The sequence below is a fragment of the Mangifera indica genome, chromosome 2, assembly GCF_011075055.1.
Source record: "Mangifera indica cultivar Alphonso chromosome 2, CATAS_Mindica_2.1, whole genome shotgun sequence".
In the NCBI taxonomy this organism is placed as follows: Eukaryota; Viridiplantae; Streptophyta; class Magnoliopsida; order Sapindales; family Anacardiaceae; genus Mangifera; species Mangifera indica.
The window spans coordinates 20,310,391-20,328,269 of record NC_058138.1 but is presented as its reverse complement, the minus strand read 5'-3'; the positions used below and the strand labels follow the sequence as shown (position 1 = coordinate 20,328,269).

Below are 17,879 nucleotides of genomic sequence, written 5' to 3'. Positions count from 1 at the left end.
TTGTTAAATATTCTCTCAAGGATTTCACTGGAAATGCATGTTTTTGTTGATTAGTAACAGTCATGCAGCTCAAAACTTCTTCATCTGCGTGAGCAACCTACAAGATTTTTCTTCTCCTCCACGTAAAAACATCCGTTGATTGAAAATCCACCTAGTTTTGAGTTTTTCATATTTTTGAATCTCTCGAGGATCCCAAGTGACAAACCCAATCAGATCCAGAGCAAGGGGTAAGCGCAAACATTTTAGGCTAAGAAAGGGTTCTGACAATTTTCTTATATAAAAATGGGGAGTCTAATTACTGTTGGTATCATCTATATGCGATTTATTTTTTTATTCTTTTGTTTTTCATCGTGGTTTAAAAAAAAAAAAACAACATGAAATTATAAGAATATTAGATTTAAAAAAAAATAATTCCACTTTTTTAGGAAAGGAGCAAGGGGAGGCGGAAAGGGAAATTAGTTATAATCAGATACATACACCCTCACCGTAACACTAAATGCGAATGAGCATTTAACATTGACCATCCCAAACCAAACCCGATGAATTACTTGGTTCGGCCTCTGTTCACTTCTGTGTTCTTCCACCACTTCGCCGCCTCCCATTTCAACTCAACGCCGTCTCTCTCTCTCTGTCTCTCAAATCTCTTTTTCTCTGTACCCATTTAAATTTATTAAATAAAGCCCAGATTTTTTTTTATAGCAAAATCATGTTATTTTCTCATGGCCTTACTCGGATTTCCAGAAATCCCAGAGCCTCCCTGTTGACTTGCCGTTGGCTTCTCTCGCATCTATCCGACTCCCACAACTCTTCCACTTCTTCGCATTCTATCAGACACTCTGCACATAAGGTAAAAATCTTAACTTTAATCATATTTTTCAAGTTTTCAATTTGTGAGTCAAATAGGTCTGGTTAGTTTCATCATAATGTTGTTTGCTTGTGAAGTAAAATGTGTTTGATTGGTTATAAGACGTGGGTTTGATGAGGCTTCATTTGCTGATAAACTTTCCTCCATTCCAAGTTTGTGGGGTCCGTGGCCCCCAGCTCGGTGGGGTTGAAGTTGCGGTTTTGAGCTCTTATCTAAGTGTGCAACGAATAATCTTTTTAATCAAATTAACGATGTTTTGATGTGGATTGAAGAGTTTTTGAAGTGAGAAAGAATTCATGAAGCAGAGGGCTCTGAAGTATTACTTTCTGAAGTAGCTTTGAGCTCTATTTTAAGGGTTTTTTTTTTTCTTGGAGAGATTCCTTAAATGTTTAGATAGGGAGATTGTGAGATTTGTACGGCAACTGAGTGCAATTGATTTTCATAGAATGTTACTTAATCAAGGAGTTATTGATCATCCCTTGTTGTGACGGTTTTGTGAGTGTTGAGTGTGATTTGTATTTGAGAAATATGAAGTGTCTAGGCTGTTTGAGTAGTAGTTGTCTTTTTCAGGAGATGGAAAACTAAGAATTTTTTATACAGTTGCCTTATAAAGTGAGAATTGGTAGTATTTTGTAGATTTGGTGTTTTGTGCTCTGATATATATTTCTTCATGTGCTTTAAGAAATGTAGGGAATTGTCTACAGTGTGTGTGTATATATATATATTTTAATGGTTTCTGGAATTGAATAATATATTAATGAGTAGGCTAACATACTTTAGGGAAAAGAGTAGGGGCAGTGGTGTTTGAAATCGTATGATCCTCTTAGAGTGTAACCATCTTATTGTCAAGATTGGAATTCACATTACTTTAAATTAGGACTGCTGAATGCTGATAGCTTGTCTTTATATGGAAGGATAAGAGGCGCGTATGAATTTTAAATTGCTCTGATTAACAAGTTTATAAACAATTTACAATATGGTACTATATATGTGGTGTACAAATGCTTGCATGCATGCATTTGTCTTGTATTGCTTTCATTTAAAGTGATTAGTAGGTTTACCATCTTTATTCTACTTGCTATTGTTTATGGTGATTGGTAGGTTTGGGGTTGCAGAGAAGCTTATATGTGGAGTGTTCCTGCTTTGCATGGCTTTAGACATCAAATTCATCACCAGAGCAGCTCCGTAATTGAGGTTAGGTGTAATCTTCTTTTTTTGTTGGTGATATTTCCCACATACCATTATCATTATTTTGATGAATTTTTCAAATTCTGGTTTTACATGAGATATTGAATGCCCCAGTCTAAGTGCCACTCAATATTTAGTACACTGCCTAATTTTCTTCACACTAGGGTATGCCCCTCTTTATATGAAGTATAAATTTGTTTTTATTGACTAATTTTTTATGTATGTGACAGTATTCTGACTTCATGATGTGGTGTTGACCATCTAGGAACTGTTTTCTTTAGAACGTAGGCTTGTTGTGGGCTTCTTTTTGATTTTATCATAACATTTGCATTTGGTTAAAATGTCAGTATTGGTTCCAATATCATTGCTCATTTGTTTCCGTTCATAAATTCATAATCCCTAACATATATGTGTATTTAGTAATTGATTTGTTTTTTTTTTTTTTCCTTATGATTGTTTATCAATTATACTAAGATAGGAAAAGTATTATTTTCAGGAGCAACTCGACCCATTTTCCCTTGTTGCTGATGAACTATCACTACTTGCTGACAGGCTGCGCTCCATGGTAGTCGCTGAGGTATCTAATAGTGTTTCTTTTTGTCTCTCCAAGGATGCTTTGAAGGATAGTAGAGATGAAGTTTCTTTTATGATAGAAGTCCAATTGATGTTGTGTAACCAAAGTTGGATTTTCATATTATTTAGGTCCCTAAGCTTGCCTCAGCTGCCGAGTATTTCTTCAAAATGGGAGTGGAAGGAAAGAGGTTTCGCCCCACGGTGATAACAATAATTCTATTACTTGCTTTGGATGGTTCCTTTATTTTCTTCACAATTAGTTAGTCTTGCTTTGGCGAACTAACTTATCTTTTTTGCATATAGATTACCCTCTATATAATAATCAACATCTTCTATACAGGTTTTATTGTTAATGGCAACAGCCTTGAATGTGCATGTACTTGAGCCGCTTCCTGATGGGGCAGGAGATGCTTTGATGACTGAACTACGTACAAGACAACAATGTATAGCTGAGATTACTGAGATGATCCATGTAAGTTCTATGAATTTTGTATTTGTTTTATTAAAATTTTTATTTGCTATATTTCTAATCTTTCTTGCTTCTTCGAGAAACTTCTTTGTAGCCTGCATATTGACCAATGTAATAATTTCCTTTTCTTAGGTGGCAAGCCTTCTTCACGATGATGTCTTGGATGATGCAGATACAAGGCGTGGCATTGGTTCATTAAATTTCGTAATGGGAAATAAGGTGCTTGTGTTTTCTTATTCCTTTTAAGCTTCACTAATTTAATCTCTCCTTGTCATTGATCAAAATTTTGGGATTATAGTTCACTTGAGGGTCTCTGAGTTTTTTATTTTTAAGTTACGGTTTTAATTTGTCTGAGTTATGGGATCTGAAGCTAGTTTTAGGTTGGAAGGCATGGGAAATTCTTCCTTATACTGTAACTTGTGTAATGATTTTTTTGTAAAGTTGTATCCACTATTCTGGAAACTTTACGTTGTCCATTGCAAAGCTCTGAGGTACTAAATTATTATTCAGCTTTCCTGTAAGATTAGATGGTCAGGCATGTTTATCCTTAATGTTTTTTTCCTATCTTTCTAATCTGCAAAATTGCTTCATCTATATGAGCAAAGAATATAAAGCAGCAAGTGTTTGCTGGCTAACTCTACCGATGGAGAACATCTTTGCATTTTCAGAAGAGAAGGCCAAAACATTGTGGGTGTGTGCAATTTTGGCAAGATAGAAATAATTTTATTATTTAAGGAATAATTGACAAGGAGGTTAATGAACAATTAGACTGAATTCATTCCTTGCTTGTCTTTGGACTTTTGACATCAAGGTGTTTAAGGAAATCTCCTTTTCCTTCATTAAGTTGAACAGGAAAGGGGTATTGCCTTATTGGGCTAATCTGTTTTTTGGAATTGCAATCTTTTTATTTTCATTTTGAGGTGGTATATATATACTGTATAGTTTTTAATTTTCTACTTGAGATTGCTTTTGGCATGTGATCTCTCATTCCTTTTGGTATTTTCTTCTTTTGTTTTTCTATTAGTGACTTTTCTTATTTAAAATAATAATAATGGCATGAATATCCCTGTGGATCACATTGAGTCAAAATGTGTAGTTTTGTCAATGGCTGTACACATATATTGCTGGATATATGCAACATTAGATAAAATACAAGCTGACTATGTCATTTGTAAAATTGTGAAACACGGTAGGACAGATCTCATATTTTGCCATTTTTGCTCAAAATGCCTTCCATAGCAGTTTCATTCTTTCCTCGTCTATCTTTTGGCCTTGCTTGGGATTTGATATTTAGATTTTAGTGGTCAGTTGAAATGATTGATTTGTTTACTAGGCTAAATCTTTTTGGGATACTTAGTAAAACATGTTTCAGTCATACATTCTGGCATAAAGGTCAATGACTATCCATAGCTAAATGAAGATCTGATGTTACCTGCACAACTATAAGATTTGCAGTCTCTTTTTTTAATTTAATTTTAATCATTTATTTTAATCAAATTGTTACTGGCTTCTGTCAATGCTTAGAAAAGTCAAAGACCTGGTCAAATGTAGCTTAAGGTTCTCATTGTTTTCTCTCTTTTTATTTATTTAATTTTATTTTTGTGCAGTTAGCTGTATTAGCAGGAGATTTTCTTCTCTCTCGAGCTTGTGTTGCCCTTGCTTCATTGAAAAACACAGAGGTATAGATTTTTTTATGGTGTTTGTAAATTGGGTAAGTGTAGATTTTTATTATATTTGTTGGTTGCACAGAGTTCTGACTTTGTTTACCCGTTTTCTTCAAGAAACAATTGCTTCAGTGTTATACATGGACAGTTGTAGTGCATCATGTATGGGTGCTTATAGTTTCCTGGGAGTTCTTGTACTGAAACCGAGCGGAGATCTAATCACTTCTGATTTTCATCCTCTTTTATTTCTGCTTTTACTCTTGTAAATACCATTGTATTCTTATACCGAATATTGACTTGTTGCTTAAGCAAATTATTTGACAGCTGATCAAGCTAACTGTATGCTCTGCAGCATACAAAATTGGTTAGCTATTTTATGGTGCCTAATGGATAATTTATTTGTTAGTCAGTTTAATTGAACACACCATATGATTGATAGAATAAACTTAGAGCTAATAGCCACATCATATCCTAATTGTACTTTGCTCAAGTTTGACAGTATCAATTAATTTTCCTTTTTTCTGCTGGTTAATTTGTTTGGAGATTTTGTAGAATCTATTGGATTATCTCTCCTTCTCATTATCTACACTCTCTCTGCGTTTGTAGGTTGTATCATTGCTGGCCACAGTTGTCGAGCATCTTGTTACTGGTGAAACAATGCAAATGACTACTTCATCTGAGGAACGGTGTAGGTATGCTGTCTCTTGCACTTTCTGATATACTCAGTTGAACCCCTATATGTGGGGTAATTTGCTGTTTGTGAGCTTTTGGTATTGGGTTGCAAGTCTGTTTTCACTCTTCTACTGCCTCTTATTGAATTGATTGTTTTAGTAAAATGTCCAATAAAATCCGTTGGGTGTGGTTTGCTGTTATGCTGATAACAGTTTTTTCTCCTAAATCTAATATCTGGTGGCCTTTACATACCTGCTGTGGCAAGAAAATGTTTGAGGTCACATGTGGTTGCTTGAACACTGAATGTCTCTTCCCCATACTTGGCCCTGTTGCTGAAACCAGCTTTTGTTTAATCTAGGCATCATTGAAGGGACTGGTTGAGCTTAGGCATTTCCCACCCTGCGGTTTTAGAAATTCTATCAAATACCTCACTGTTTTCTTTTTGTCTCATAGAGTTACATCTGATGCAAGCATTTCAACAAAAGTCTGGCATACCCTTATTCCTCATATTACTACACCTACAATTAACTTTCCTATTGCAAGTATACATTATTACATCCATTAGTACTGTTAGTGTACTTTTCTTGTGGTGTCCAATGACTGGTCCATGAACTTAGTAATAAAGTCAGCTATCTTACCATTTGCTTAAGCTTACTTATTCCTGTTTAGTTTTCAGGTATATAATCAAGAATGAAAGTTTTATATGCAACCTTCCCCATACATGGGTGGAGTGTTTACCTTCGCCAGTTTATTATAATGGTGAAGGTATTTGCGATTCTTGCCTGTGTTCTGTTCAATCAGAGCATTCTGTAAAATTAACTTCATTTATTTATTTATTTCTCTTTCCCCATGAGATAAAGGGGTTTCAGAAGAAAATGGGTGGACAGATGGGTCTGAGAGACTGCTGTTGGTCTCTTATTGTCAAAATTAAAAAGTTAGACCTTCATTCATAACCATGTTTTAATCATATTGAACTTTGTCATAGCCTTTCAGGATTCTTGAGCACCTTAGCATACTTTGTCTGTAGCTAACTATTTGAAATATTTTCTACAATTGCAGCATGGAACATTATATGCAAAAAACATACTACAAGACTGCATCATTGATATCAAATAGCTGCAAGGCAATTGCGCTTCTTGCTGGTCAATCAACAGAAGTTGCAAAGTTGGCTTTTGAGTATGGAAAAAATCTGGTTTGTACATTCCTTGAAGTTTATTACTCTACTAATGATACAATTTATTAGAAGGGAAATCTTTGGATTTCAAATAAGAAAATAGTGCATCATTGTGAGCTTTGAATTTTCCCCCTTTTATGCTCTTTGTACCTTCTAAATAAATTGTTGTCACAAATGGTGAAAGTTTGTATCGGCGTCTTTGCATATGTATAGGTATTACAGTTTGTGATAGTTTATTTTCTCAATGTCTTTTTCAAGTTTCTATTTTTCTTACAAACTCTTCTTCCCTTTTCAGGGACTGGCCTACCAATTGATAGATGACGTTCTTGATTTCACGGGCACATCAGCTTCGCTTGGAAAGGGATCTTTATCTGACATTCGGCTTGTAATTCATCTATCCTTTATATCTCAACTGTAGGGTTCTAGGCTTTGAAGTTTTAATTTTTGCTATACAGCACATTTAGTGGATTTACTCTGAAACATTACTTTGTTGCAAAGAGCAGTTATTGTTCAGTAGTCTGTTAACTTTGATACCCATTTAACCTGATATGCGTGTTGTTCTGGTGTAGGGAATCATAACGGCTCCTATATTGTTTGCAATGGAAGAATTCCCACAGTTGCGTGCTGTTGTGGATCAGGGATTTGAAAATCCTTTGAACATTGATATAGTAAGTTTATGTAACATGTGATTGATAACCAAAACCAAATTGAGATAAACGATATGGTAATGATACAGTAGTATAGAAACAATTCATATAAAAAGTGTGTATGGTGCAAAATTTTAATCAAGGAATTTTCTCAGTAAAAAAGTTTATTTCTGTAATTACAGGCCCTTGAATACCTTGGGAAGAGTGGGGGCATACAGAGGACGAGAGAGCTAGCCACGAACCATGCAAACCTTGCTGCAGCGGCAATTGACACTCTACCAGAAACCAGTGATGAAGAAGTAAGAAAGGCAAGACGAGCACTTCTAGATCTAACTCAAAGAGTAATCACAAGAAACAAATGAAAGAATTTTTAGTTAATAGTCAGCAACACACTGTACCAGAGCTTTTGGTTAATCAATTTGATCATTGTTAATTTGTTCCCATAAGGTGAGGGACTGTCTGACCTCTTGATTTTTCTCAATTTGTTTCCTTGGAATCAAAATTCATTGTTGTACAATCATAATAATGAGCAATATCTTGTAAATTATTAGTATTGAGGATTACATGCGATATAATATATATTGATTCTGTTCAGAATCGTGTATGGTGTGAGGGAGATAGGGCGAATGGCATCCTTTTTTTGTTTTTCGAAAGTGGATATCATATGAATATTTAATTGGATATTTAAAATTAGATGTATATAGTTTTATTAAATTAATAATAAAACTATTTTATAAGCAGTAGATCGAGAAATATTTGAATATGAAGATGAAAAGATTGAGCGAGGTAGAAAGATTCAGCGAAGGTAGATCCAATGAAGGTATAGTATAATGTTTACAGGAGAAAAGATTGTGGGAGTGATGTTTTTGACATTTTCTTATTTAGTTTATCAGATAATATAAGATTTTAGTAATTTTTTATTGTAAATAGAAATGTAATAAGAATAGATAAAAATATTATTATTTTTAATTAATATAATAAATAATATAAAAAATATTTTTAAATAATTAAACTAAATAATATTTAAGTAAAATAATTTTATAATATATTTTTTACTATAGTTAATTAAATATAATAACTATTTATTTTTGTTAATTTTTATTAAATATTATACTTAATAATTTTTTCTTTTTTTTCTGATATTTTACACCTAACAAGTGCATCCGGATAGATTTTGTTATTAAATCACATGTTAAATAGAAGCACTAGAATTGGGGAATGGTGGCGCCACGGCGAGACTTGGATGAAGATGGACGTAAACTCAGACACGTGCATGCTTGCTTCTGTTCTGAGGCAAACCAGTCTCCCCAGGTGGATGCCACGCGACTTCATGACTTTTTGAAATTCCAAAACTACCCAACCCTCAAAATTTATGACTTTTTGAACTTCCAAAACTACCCAACCCTGGTAATTTAATAACAAAAATTATTTTTGTGATATTGGATTTCAAGATGTTTGCATGAAATATGTTGATAAATTATATTTTTAATATTTCACAACAATAATATTAATTTTTTTATAATAAATATCAAAATAGGAATTCTTTACTAGATTTTCTAATACAAAAATTATATATATAATTTTTATACATAATTTTATATATAAATAACAATGTATTACTATATAATTGATGATATTTTATTTTTAATTTTTTAATTATTTAATAGTATAATGATGTATTATTGTTTGTACACAAAATATTACTTTTTCTAATATCATAAACATAACCTATTATTAGGGTTTTCCAAATTATTACATCATAAATATGTAATTTAAAAAGTGAAAAAGGCAAAAGTTAATTCTCTTTTTACTTAAAATAGGTGTTAAAAAAAAAAACTCTAATACATTATAAATTTTTAGAAATAACTATTTTTTAATTGAGCTCCAGTTTGATATTAATTGATTTTGTAAACTTTAAGTTTATGGTTTTATTAGAGTAAAATGTTAATAAATCTAATAATTTTAAAACTTACATTTACATTTTTTAATTTTATTTTTTTAATTTTGAATTTATATAAATATTTCATAAGTATATAAATTATCAAATTATAAAAATTATTTAAAAATAAAATATTAAAATATAATTTTTTAAACATAACTTAAACTAATCATTTTTATTATATATTAACAAGCTCAATTAAAATCAATACTATTCAATTGATTTTATTTCATTTATATCTTTAATAAAATATAATAAATTTATTATTATTGTTGATTGAAAAAGTTTTTTTAATAAAATTAATATATTAATAATAAAATATTATTAAATAAATAAATAATTTTAGAATAAAAATAAAATAATATTTAATAATATAAATTAAGTTAAAAATTAAATTATAGAAAAAAAATAATGCACGTGAAACGTCACCGCACAGTGCGTGCAACACACACAGCTTTTGATATGACAAATCAACTTCCCCTTGCCTGCAGCCTGCTGCAACTTAATCAAAGTCAAACTCATGCAATCAACATCTACGTCCATTTTACGCACGTTAATAAAATAATAAAAAATTAAAATATTTATAAAAATATCTAAGTAATTAAAATATATTTACATAATTAATTAATTAATTTAATTATATATAATTGATTTTATAACTATCCTGCTATCAAAATAATAAAATAAACCATAATTTAAATGTGTTTGAAGTTTTTTAAGCAACCAATATTTCTTAGTTATATATTTTGATCGCGAGTTGTATATTCTCGATTAGAATAATTTTTTAATATTTTACGTTAATTATTCAGTATTTAAAATGAATTATTTTTATATCTTATCTATTATTATTACATGACTAATTAAATTAACACGTGTTTGTGTAATAATTTAGCATGTAAGATAATAGATAATGATGAAGAATAAAACAATGAATTATGTTAGAGATGAATGAAAAATTGTTAAAGGCTATTATATTACGAGGTATGATAGAATAATTGTGTTGTTGAGTCATTATCTACTTATTGACTTTGGACAAAATGTTGCCAAATGCTATTGAGGATCAATGACGATAAAGACATTGTGTGTTACATTGTCTTTTGTTAAAGCAAGACTAACATATGTTCACTTTTCCATTCGGATGGTTACTTCAAATGCCACAAGACTATCTACACTTCCTGATTTTAGACTTATTGAAAATGATATAGGGGTGGGTTTATAGACACAAGAAAAATATACCAAATCAAGAGTGTTTGCTTCCATTATGGTAAAGAAATGGATGATGTTTTCAATGGACGAAAAATGTATCAATGAATGTTAATTAAAGTACAAAATGAGTACTACGATAAATTATAATTAATTTATTTGACATAATAATTATAGGTCATATCATTATATCTCAAAGTTTACTTATTCGGAAAAATTGGATGGGTTTTTTAGTTAAAAAAAAGTACAAAATGAATTATTTCAACAGACCAACATGACCTGTAAGATTTAATCTAGTATGGCCTACAAGTATGTCTAAATTGCGAGGAAAAAAAGAGAGGACAATATATATTTTATTTGGATAACCTTTGGTTGGTCGAAAGACCCAACTTGTCAAATTGCATGTTTGTTATTTACTTTTGTGACTAAAAGCTTGAGTTCTGAGGGGTAATTTTCTAGGCATCGGTGCTGTTTTTGTCGCTTGGTTTTGGTCCCTTTGTTTGTTAGAAATTGTGTGCTATTCTTTCAGGTGTTGAAGAACCAGGCGTTGTTTTAAAATAATAAATTTACCCTAATATTTTCAGCTAATTTTCCTACATAGACATAAGGAAAGGACCCCCTCTTCTTTTTTCAGTTCTTTAATTTTTACTAAATTAATCATGTTCTTAATAAAACGCAACATGTTTCATCATTTTAGATTTTTTTTTTAACCATCTTAAAAAAGGAAGCATGCAAAACAAAGGCAAAGTTGCCAACAGTATTCCAGTGGCACATCCGTAACTTCACGTTTGGTTGGAAAACCAGGGTCGCCATTAGACAGTTTCAACTTTTTTAACACACAAACTAGGGGGCGGGAATCGCAAAACAAATGAAACTGCTTTCGCTTTCCAATTGTTTTTTCAACACAAAATACTTTCTCTTCTTCATGGCCCCTGGTTTTGCTATTTCTTTATATATATCAATATCCATCTTCCCCTCTCGTTTCCTCAATAACCAGCTCTCTCAAAATCGTTTCTTTCTCATCACTTTCACACTGAGTTTCGATTTCTCTTGGTGGGATTTCTGAGTTTTTCTTGTTTTTAATCTCAACTCAGTCTACAAACTTCAACGAGAGCTGTGATGACGATGGAAGGCGCGCTGATTGAGCGAAGAAGAGAAAGAGTTGAGCATGTGAACAAGGTTGGATATGCTCATAAACCTATCAAAAAGAAGAGACGAAAAACCAGAATTCAAAGATATGTAAAGCCTAAGGTCCCTCGGGCGCTGCAAGAATTGTTTGTTGCTTGTAGAGATGTGTTCAAAGGCCCCGGCACTGTGCCTGCTCCTTGTGATGTCAACAAGTTGTGCAAAATTCTTGGTAATTATTCAAGTTTTCCAGTCTTTTCTTTTTTTAATTTCATTTCGTTTTGGGTTGTTGGTTTTTGTGTTCGTTTTTGTTCTGTATTGCATTTGCATGTGTTTCGATATTGCCATGCATATGCTTGACATATTTATAGTGTTTTGAGCCTTTTTCTGTGTAAAGCTGAAAGTCAACCATTGGCAAATTTGATATAGAAACCTGAAATACTTGAATCTGGGAATAATTAAATAAACTAGATTTTGATCTGTGAAACTCTTCAAAGCTATCAAAATCCTGATCAAATGGTTATCTTGTTGGCTAATTTTGTTTTGTTAAATCTAAGCCAACTTATGTGTTAACTAAGACCAATTCAATCACTCGATGCTATTTTATAAGTTCAAGTGATCTTTCTCTATCTACCCTTTTAGCCTCATTATTTAAGGATCAGAATTCAGAAATATCCATTTCAAGTTCGAATTTGTTACTTCAAGATCTTGTTTCTGCTACTTCAAAATGGATAAGGACTTTGCCAATTTCTGATGGTTACCATCAGCTTAACGTTGGGTCCTAAAAATTGTGACTTAAGGTTGTGGATCTGATGTGCACTTTGTCGTTTCTTATTTGCAGTCATTTACTTTCTAATACTATTTAAACAATCATAACGAATACAGATGTAATCAGTACTTAGATGATGACAAGAGGGTGCTGTTAAATCTTAATCAAAAATGAAACGATGGTTTTGGATACAAATCTAGATTTATGCCGCTGGTATTAACAGATGGCACATGATAATAGATTCCTCTAGGCCAAGTGTTGAAAAAAAGCAGCAACATGGATCATGGGTATTTTTTAATCATTGCTTCAAGACAAATTCCATTATCTATTTTTGCGTACAAAAATAAATATATATAATATATTATTATAAATTAGGTATTTTTTAATATTAATTTAAAATTATTTAATTATATAATAATATATTAATTATAGATATACATAATTTTATTATCAATGCAATGAAATACATAATAATAATAATAATGATTTTAACATGAAGCATAGTGTGGAGCATTTTGCCTCATGTATTATATAATGCTATAGATAATATGAAGCCAGAGGATGTTGGGCTAAGCAATAGGCTGCAGAAGATCTTCAATGCTCAAGATGCAGTTAAAGTTAAAGGGTCTCCAATTGTGACGTCCACCACAGTATACAAGTGTTCGAATTTTTCGGTAAGATTTGTCAGTTCGAATTGGTTAATTAATCAATTAATTTCTAGTCTTTTTATAGTTTTAACAAATTAATGTTCCAAATTCTGCTTTCTTGTTACACCATTGTGCAGCTATGCCTCTTCTTTCTTCCTGCAACTGCTGTCATCCCCTTGCATAACCATCCTGAAATGACTGTGTTCAGCAAACTCCTCCTGGGAACAATGCACATCAAATCCTATGATTTGGTTGATCCTGTGCCCTCCCATGACTCAATGCAACATTCACAACGTGAGTACCCCTACTGAGCGAGCGTGCACACACACTTGTTACACATATATACTAACTTGAACGTCGCAGAAGGGGTGGGTTCAGTTACATACCAATGTTACGATGATTTTGCAGGTAGACTGGCAAGGTTAGTAGCTGACAAAGATTTCACTTCTCCGTGCGACACTTCTGTATTGTATCCAACCACTGGCGGCAACATCCACGAATTCACTGCTATTACAACGTGTGCAGTACTCGATGTGCTTGGCCCTCCCTATTCAAAAGAGGATGGTCGAGACGGCTCACACTACAAGGAGGTTCCATTCTGTGCAGTTTCAAGTGAGTGAAATTAAACTTGACAGTCTAAACATAGTAAACTAATTTCTCTTTTCCAATTTGAAGTCATGAACAAAAGTTATAAATCATTTCTCACTTGTGAATGTTGTGAATGCAGATGGAGAAAATTCAGTGAAAGAAGAGGAGGGTGAGTGTTATGTATGGCTGGAAGAGACTGAAGTGCCGGAGAATTCACATATGGATGAAATTGAGTATTTGGGTCCACAGATTGATGATAAATAGTTCCCGGCTATCATATTTTTCTTCAAAGAAAATGTTCCCAGCTATCATAGTTTCTTCTTCTTCAGAGAAAATGTTCTTTTGTATCTATATGTAATACAAGTGATGTTTTTTTTATGGCATAGACAAATTGAACAAATTTATTTGTACAAATTGAGGTCGTTGAACGGATAAATTTATTTTAAATTTTATATAAATTTTAATTCCATTGCAAGTCAAATTAAAAAAAAAACACAATCTTGCATGGAGCCATATGCCAAATACAATATAGAATAGCAAACCTATGAACATACTCATTTATTTTCATTATTGGGTTTTCTTTTACTTGGGTGATACATTCATCTCTCACAAAAGAGGATTACAGGCCATTCTAAAGAAAAAGGAAACAATACAAGAGAATCACAATAGTGGAAATCATCATTGAAAATGGAAAATTTGAGGCAGCCCTCCAAGATCATCATTTAAAATGGAGAACTAGAGCTGGCAGCCCTTCAATTCCTTAAGGAAAATGCACCACCATGCCAAATAGAATCTAAAAGGTGCACAAAAGTGAAACAAGATTAAGTTCACGGTCATAGAGTGCTAAATATTCTTCGAAGTCCTCCTAAGAATAAAACTTACTTACAAACAAATTATAAAAATTTATCTGTATAAACTAAGATGATAACTCATAATTAAATAATATGATTATTTATATTTTTTGTTACTATAAAATCACTTAATCAAATGCTATTATCTCAAATTATACATATAAGTTTGTATAATTTATTTATATATGTGGTATTACTAATATAATAACTACTTATTTAAAATAAAGATGTATCATTATATAATTAAGTGTTATTTTATTTTTAATTTTTAATTATTTAATCACATACTGATACGTCATTATTTGTACACAAATATTATACACATAACATTACTCTTATTATAATCAGTCAAATTGAAGGTTTGGGCCACAACTAAATGAAGTTATAGGTTTAGAAAAAAAAATTTTTTTTTAACTAAGGATTTCATCGGTATTTATTAAATAGATAAATTCAAGATATAATAATCAGATTTGAAACCACTGTATTAGAAAAATAAAAATTTTATAAATATGATAAAGATTTAAACCTAAGATTTCATTTTTAAAATTCTAATATTTAATTAATTTATGAGTTTTTAATGAAAAAAAAAAAAAAGGAGAAAAACATCCTACGTAACTGCAGCAGAAATTTGTCCAATGGACAGGCCCAAAACCAACGTATAACCTAACAACATTCGAAAGGCAGGTGACATCACACACCACATATAGGGAGACAAAGCCCATAATATAATGTTTTTGATTCAGTTTAATTCCATTACATACCAGATAAGATTATTTTATCTGTTCCATCCATATGATCAATTGAGATCTAATTAATTAAACTAATTATATTTAATTACATATGAAATGATATTCCGATTGAATTAAAAATTCTTTTGACAATGCCTTCAATTGGTGGGAATCCTAAGATTCTCATAGAAAACACTATTTCGGCTTCTGTGATTACAGGTCATCAAATTTCATTTGAAGGAATTTCCCTTTGATGAACCTATCACGTGATCATCTTTTTCGTACGCAGAATATATGTAGAAGAAATTCCCGTGTTCATGCGCAGCTGGCTTCCACTGCATTAATAATAACTTTTGGTAAGACGTGAAGCTTATTTTCATTGCTATTGAAAAAGACAATTGCTAACTTCTAAACAGATCTTCCATGGATAAATGATAATGACAGTACTGTTGTTATTCCTCTTCTAAAAGTTGACGATAATTAACACCCTTTCAAAATAGTCCAAAGGTCTTATTCCCACCCAAATTTGAATGCTTATTCAAAATTTTATTTTATTTATAAGGTTTTAAAAATTTAAAGTTTTAATTACGAATTAATTATAATTTAAAATTTTTATTAAAAATAAAAATAAAATTATCATTTTATTAATATATTTTTTTTTATCTTATTTTTTTTAGAGGAAAAAATTATTTTTTTAAGTTTGAGATTATGAGATGAAATATAATCTCTAGAGTTTATTGTAAACTTATGATGATAATAACTATGGCAGCCAATTGGTTTTGATGTTGACTGACCATCTGTGTGCCTCCCTTAGCTACCATTGATGACTCTAGATGAAGGTTGGCAAAGCCCTAATGATAACAAAGCGCAAAGACAAAGAAACGTCATCGAATCAGCTTTGAACTACAAGAATCCATCGATTTGACTTCAAATTTGGATGACCATCGAGGAAAACCCATTTTTCAACCATGAACAAGACCGATTTTCGTCATCTAGAGTTGATTCACTGAAGTTTGTATAGATTGGGGCTTCGTCACTATCAAGGCTTCATCTAGCTTTAACAGTGATAGCAGAGGAAGGCACAGAAAAAGTCAATTGACACTTGAACCGATTGGCCTCTACCATAGTCGGAAATTTGTAACAAACCCTAAAGATTTGGGGAGGGGAGGAGTTACTTTTCAAAATACAAGGTTGGAGTGAAATATGAGTTTTTAAAACCTTGGAAGGAATGAGATAAAATTACACATATTTTAATATTATTGATAAAATAACGATTTTATCTTTAATATTAATAAAAAAATTTAACAGTAATTGATTTATGGGTAAGATTTTGAGTTTTTCAAATTTTATGGACAAAATTTAGGAACACATTAAAACTTAGGTGGGAAGAAGTTATTTGGCCTTGAAAATAAAGCCAGCCAGTCTCTTCTCACGCACGCTGAACTTTATTCGATTTTAATCTTAAATCCTAAAGAAGGAACAAGTGCGTTTGATTCTTCAAAATCTACCCATCAAACCCACTTTTTATCTTGAACTAAAATGCAGTACAAATTCAAACCCCATTTTCAATTGGCAATTGGAAAATTACAAGGGTAGTAGGAGGGACAGCAGGTCCCCTTAAAATTAAAGTTGTGGGCATCTATGGGCATAATAAAAGCTTGTATTCTATGTTGTTAAATGAAACACTCAAAGCCACACCTTATCTTGATGAAATCTTCTATTTCTTCTATCTATCAATGAGTTTTGAATTATGAAGCTTTCAGGTTTCCAATTTTTCTTTGAAAAGAGAAGCAGAGGAAAAAGACAGCCAAATGGGCTCTACCACTTTTAAATAAATACCCATTTACTAATTAAAGCTCTCAATTTCGAATTTTGCTTAAATCTTTTTTTTTTTTTTTAATATCACTTTAATAATTGCCTCTTCAACTCATACCCAGTCAAATGAAGCTGCTTTCTCTATTCACAGCTTTTTTTTCCTGGCACCGACAGATTCTTGAAAATTATTGTACCAAAGGAATTTAATTATTTGGCTTTGGGGTCTAAATAATGCCATGGATCTATGAAATTATTATTAAAATGAGAAGCTTTTCTCTTTTTTTATTTTTTCAGATTTAGTTTAAAGCCATTTGATGTTTTAATATTGCTGGATTTTCGTCAGCAAAAGACTTTTGGTGAATAACAAATTGTACTCCACTTCATCAATAGAAAATTGTCCATGGGACTAATTTTTATCCAAATTTTAACGTAATTTTAAAAACATATTTATGATAATTTAAATTTTCAAATAATTATTCATAAATTAATTTTTGTAAATTTTTTTAATTATAAATAAAGATAAAATTATTATTTTATCAATAATATTAAAAAAATATAAGTTTATTACATTTTCTTTCTTAAGTTTTAAAAACTAATATTTTAACTTTAAAAAATAGTATTTTTCCTCTAATCAAAATCTGTAAGATTTTCTTTCTTTTTTTACGACAATAATGTGACTCCTATCATCTTCATCTTCAAAGTTTTGACATTGACAAAGAACAACAAAACGTCGTTTTTCGTTAACGCATTTAGATGATGTTTTATTGTCTAAATCAATTGGATGAAGCCTTTTTTTTTTTTTTTTAAGTTTAGTTTAAGCTATTTGATGTTTCAATATTGTTTGATTTTCATCTGCAGAAGATTTTCTGTTATAAGATTTTTTTTATATATGTAAAATACCAATATAACCAAAAACGTATATTTGTCAAAACATATGGTGGGGGAGCAATTGGCAAAATGAG

General features: G+C 31.3%; 2 protein-coding genes across 2 annotated transcripts; both read left to right on the top strand.

Moving 5' to 3' along the window:
• Positions 1-503: 503 nt before the first annotated feature.
• LOC123200839 (solanesyl diphosphate synthase 3, chloroplastic/mitochondrial-like) lies at positions 504-7,805 on the top strand. The gene is made up of 13 exons (XM_044616237.1): positions 504-616; positions 742-847; positions 1,967-2,059; positions 2,550-2,630; positions 2,756-2,827; positions 2,967-3,098; positions 3,228-3,314; positions 4,703-4,774; positions 5,366-5,451; positions 6,491-6,623; positions 6,901-6,990; positions 7,175-7,273; positions 7,435-7,805. The coding sequence occupies exons 1-13, from the start codon at positions 540-542 to the stop codon at positions 7,612-7,614; spliced, it is 1,308 nt and encodes a 435-aa protein (XP_044472172.1). The 5' UTR covers positions 504-539; the 3' UTR covers positions 7,615-7,805.
• A 3,554-nt stretch (positions 7,806-11,359) lies between these two features.
• On the top strand, positions 11,360-13,906 carry LOC123208778 (plant cysteine oxidase 2-like). The gene is made up of 5 exons (XM_044626304.1): positions 11,360-11,751; positions 12,832-12,962; positions 13,073-13,229; positions 13,344-13,547; positions 13,663-13,906. Exons 1-5 carry the CDS (start codon positions 11,514-11,516, stop codon positions 13,785-13,787), a joined length of 855 nt encoding a protein of 284 aa, XP_044482239.1. The 5' UTR covers positions 11,360-11,513; the 3' UTR covers positions 13,788-13,906.
• The last annotated feature ends 3,973 nt before the right edge of the window (positions 13,907-17,879 follow it).

What these genes read in the sequence shown, in the direction of transcription:
- LOC123208778 (XM_044626304.1), top strand. Translation starts at nt 11,514, where the DNA reads ATGACGATGGAAGGCGCGCTGATTGAGCGAAGAAGAGAAAGAGTTGAG. An exon ending in CTCAATGCAACATTCACAAC is followed by an intron (nt 13,230 to 13,343) that starts GTGAGTACCCCT and finishes ATGATTTTGCAG; the next exon opens with GTAGACTGGCAAGGTTAGTA. An exon ending in TCCATTCTGTGCAGTTTCAA is followed by an intron (nt 13,548 to 13,662) that starts GTGAGTGAAATT and finishes TTGTGAATGCAG; the next exon opens with ATGGAGAAAATTCAGTGAAA.
- LOC123200839 (XM_044616237.1), top strand. Translation starts at nt 540, where the DNA reads ATGAATTACTTGGTTCGGCCTCTGTTCACTTCTGTGTTCTTCCACCAC. An exon ending in CTTCATTGAAAAACACAGAG is followed by an intron (nt 4,775 to 5,365) that starts GTATAGATTTTT and finishes CTGCGTTTGTAG; the next exon opens with GTTGTATCATTGCTGGCCAC. An exon ending in ATCCTTTGAACATTGATATA is followed by an intron (nt 7,274 to 7,434) that starts GTAAGTTTATGT and finishes CTGTAATTACAG; the next exon opens with GCCCTTGAATACCTTGGGAA.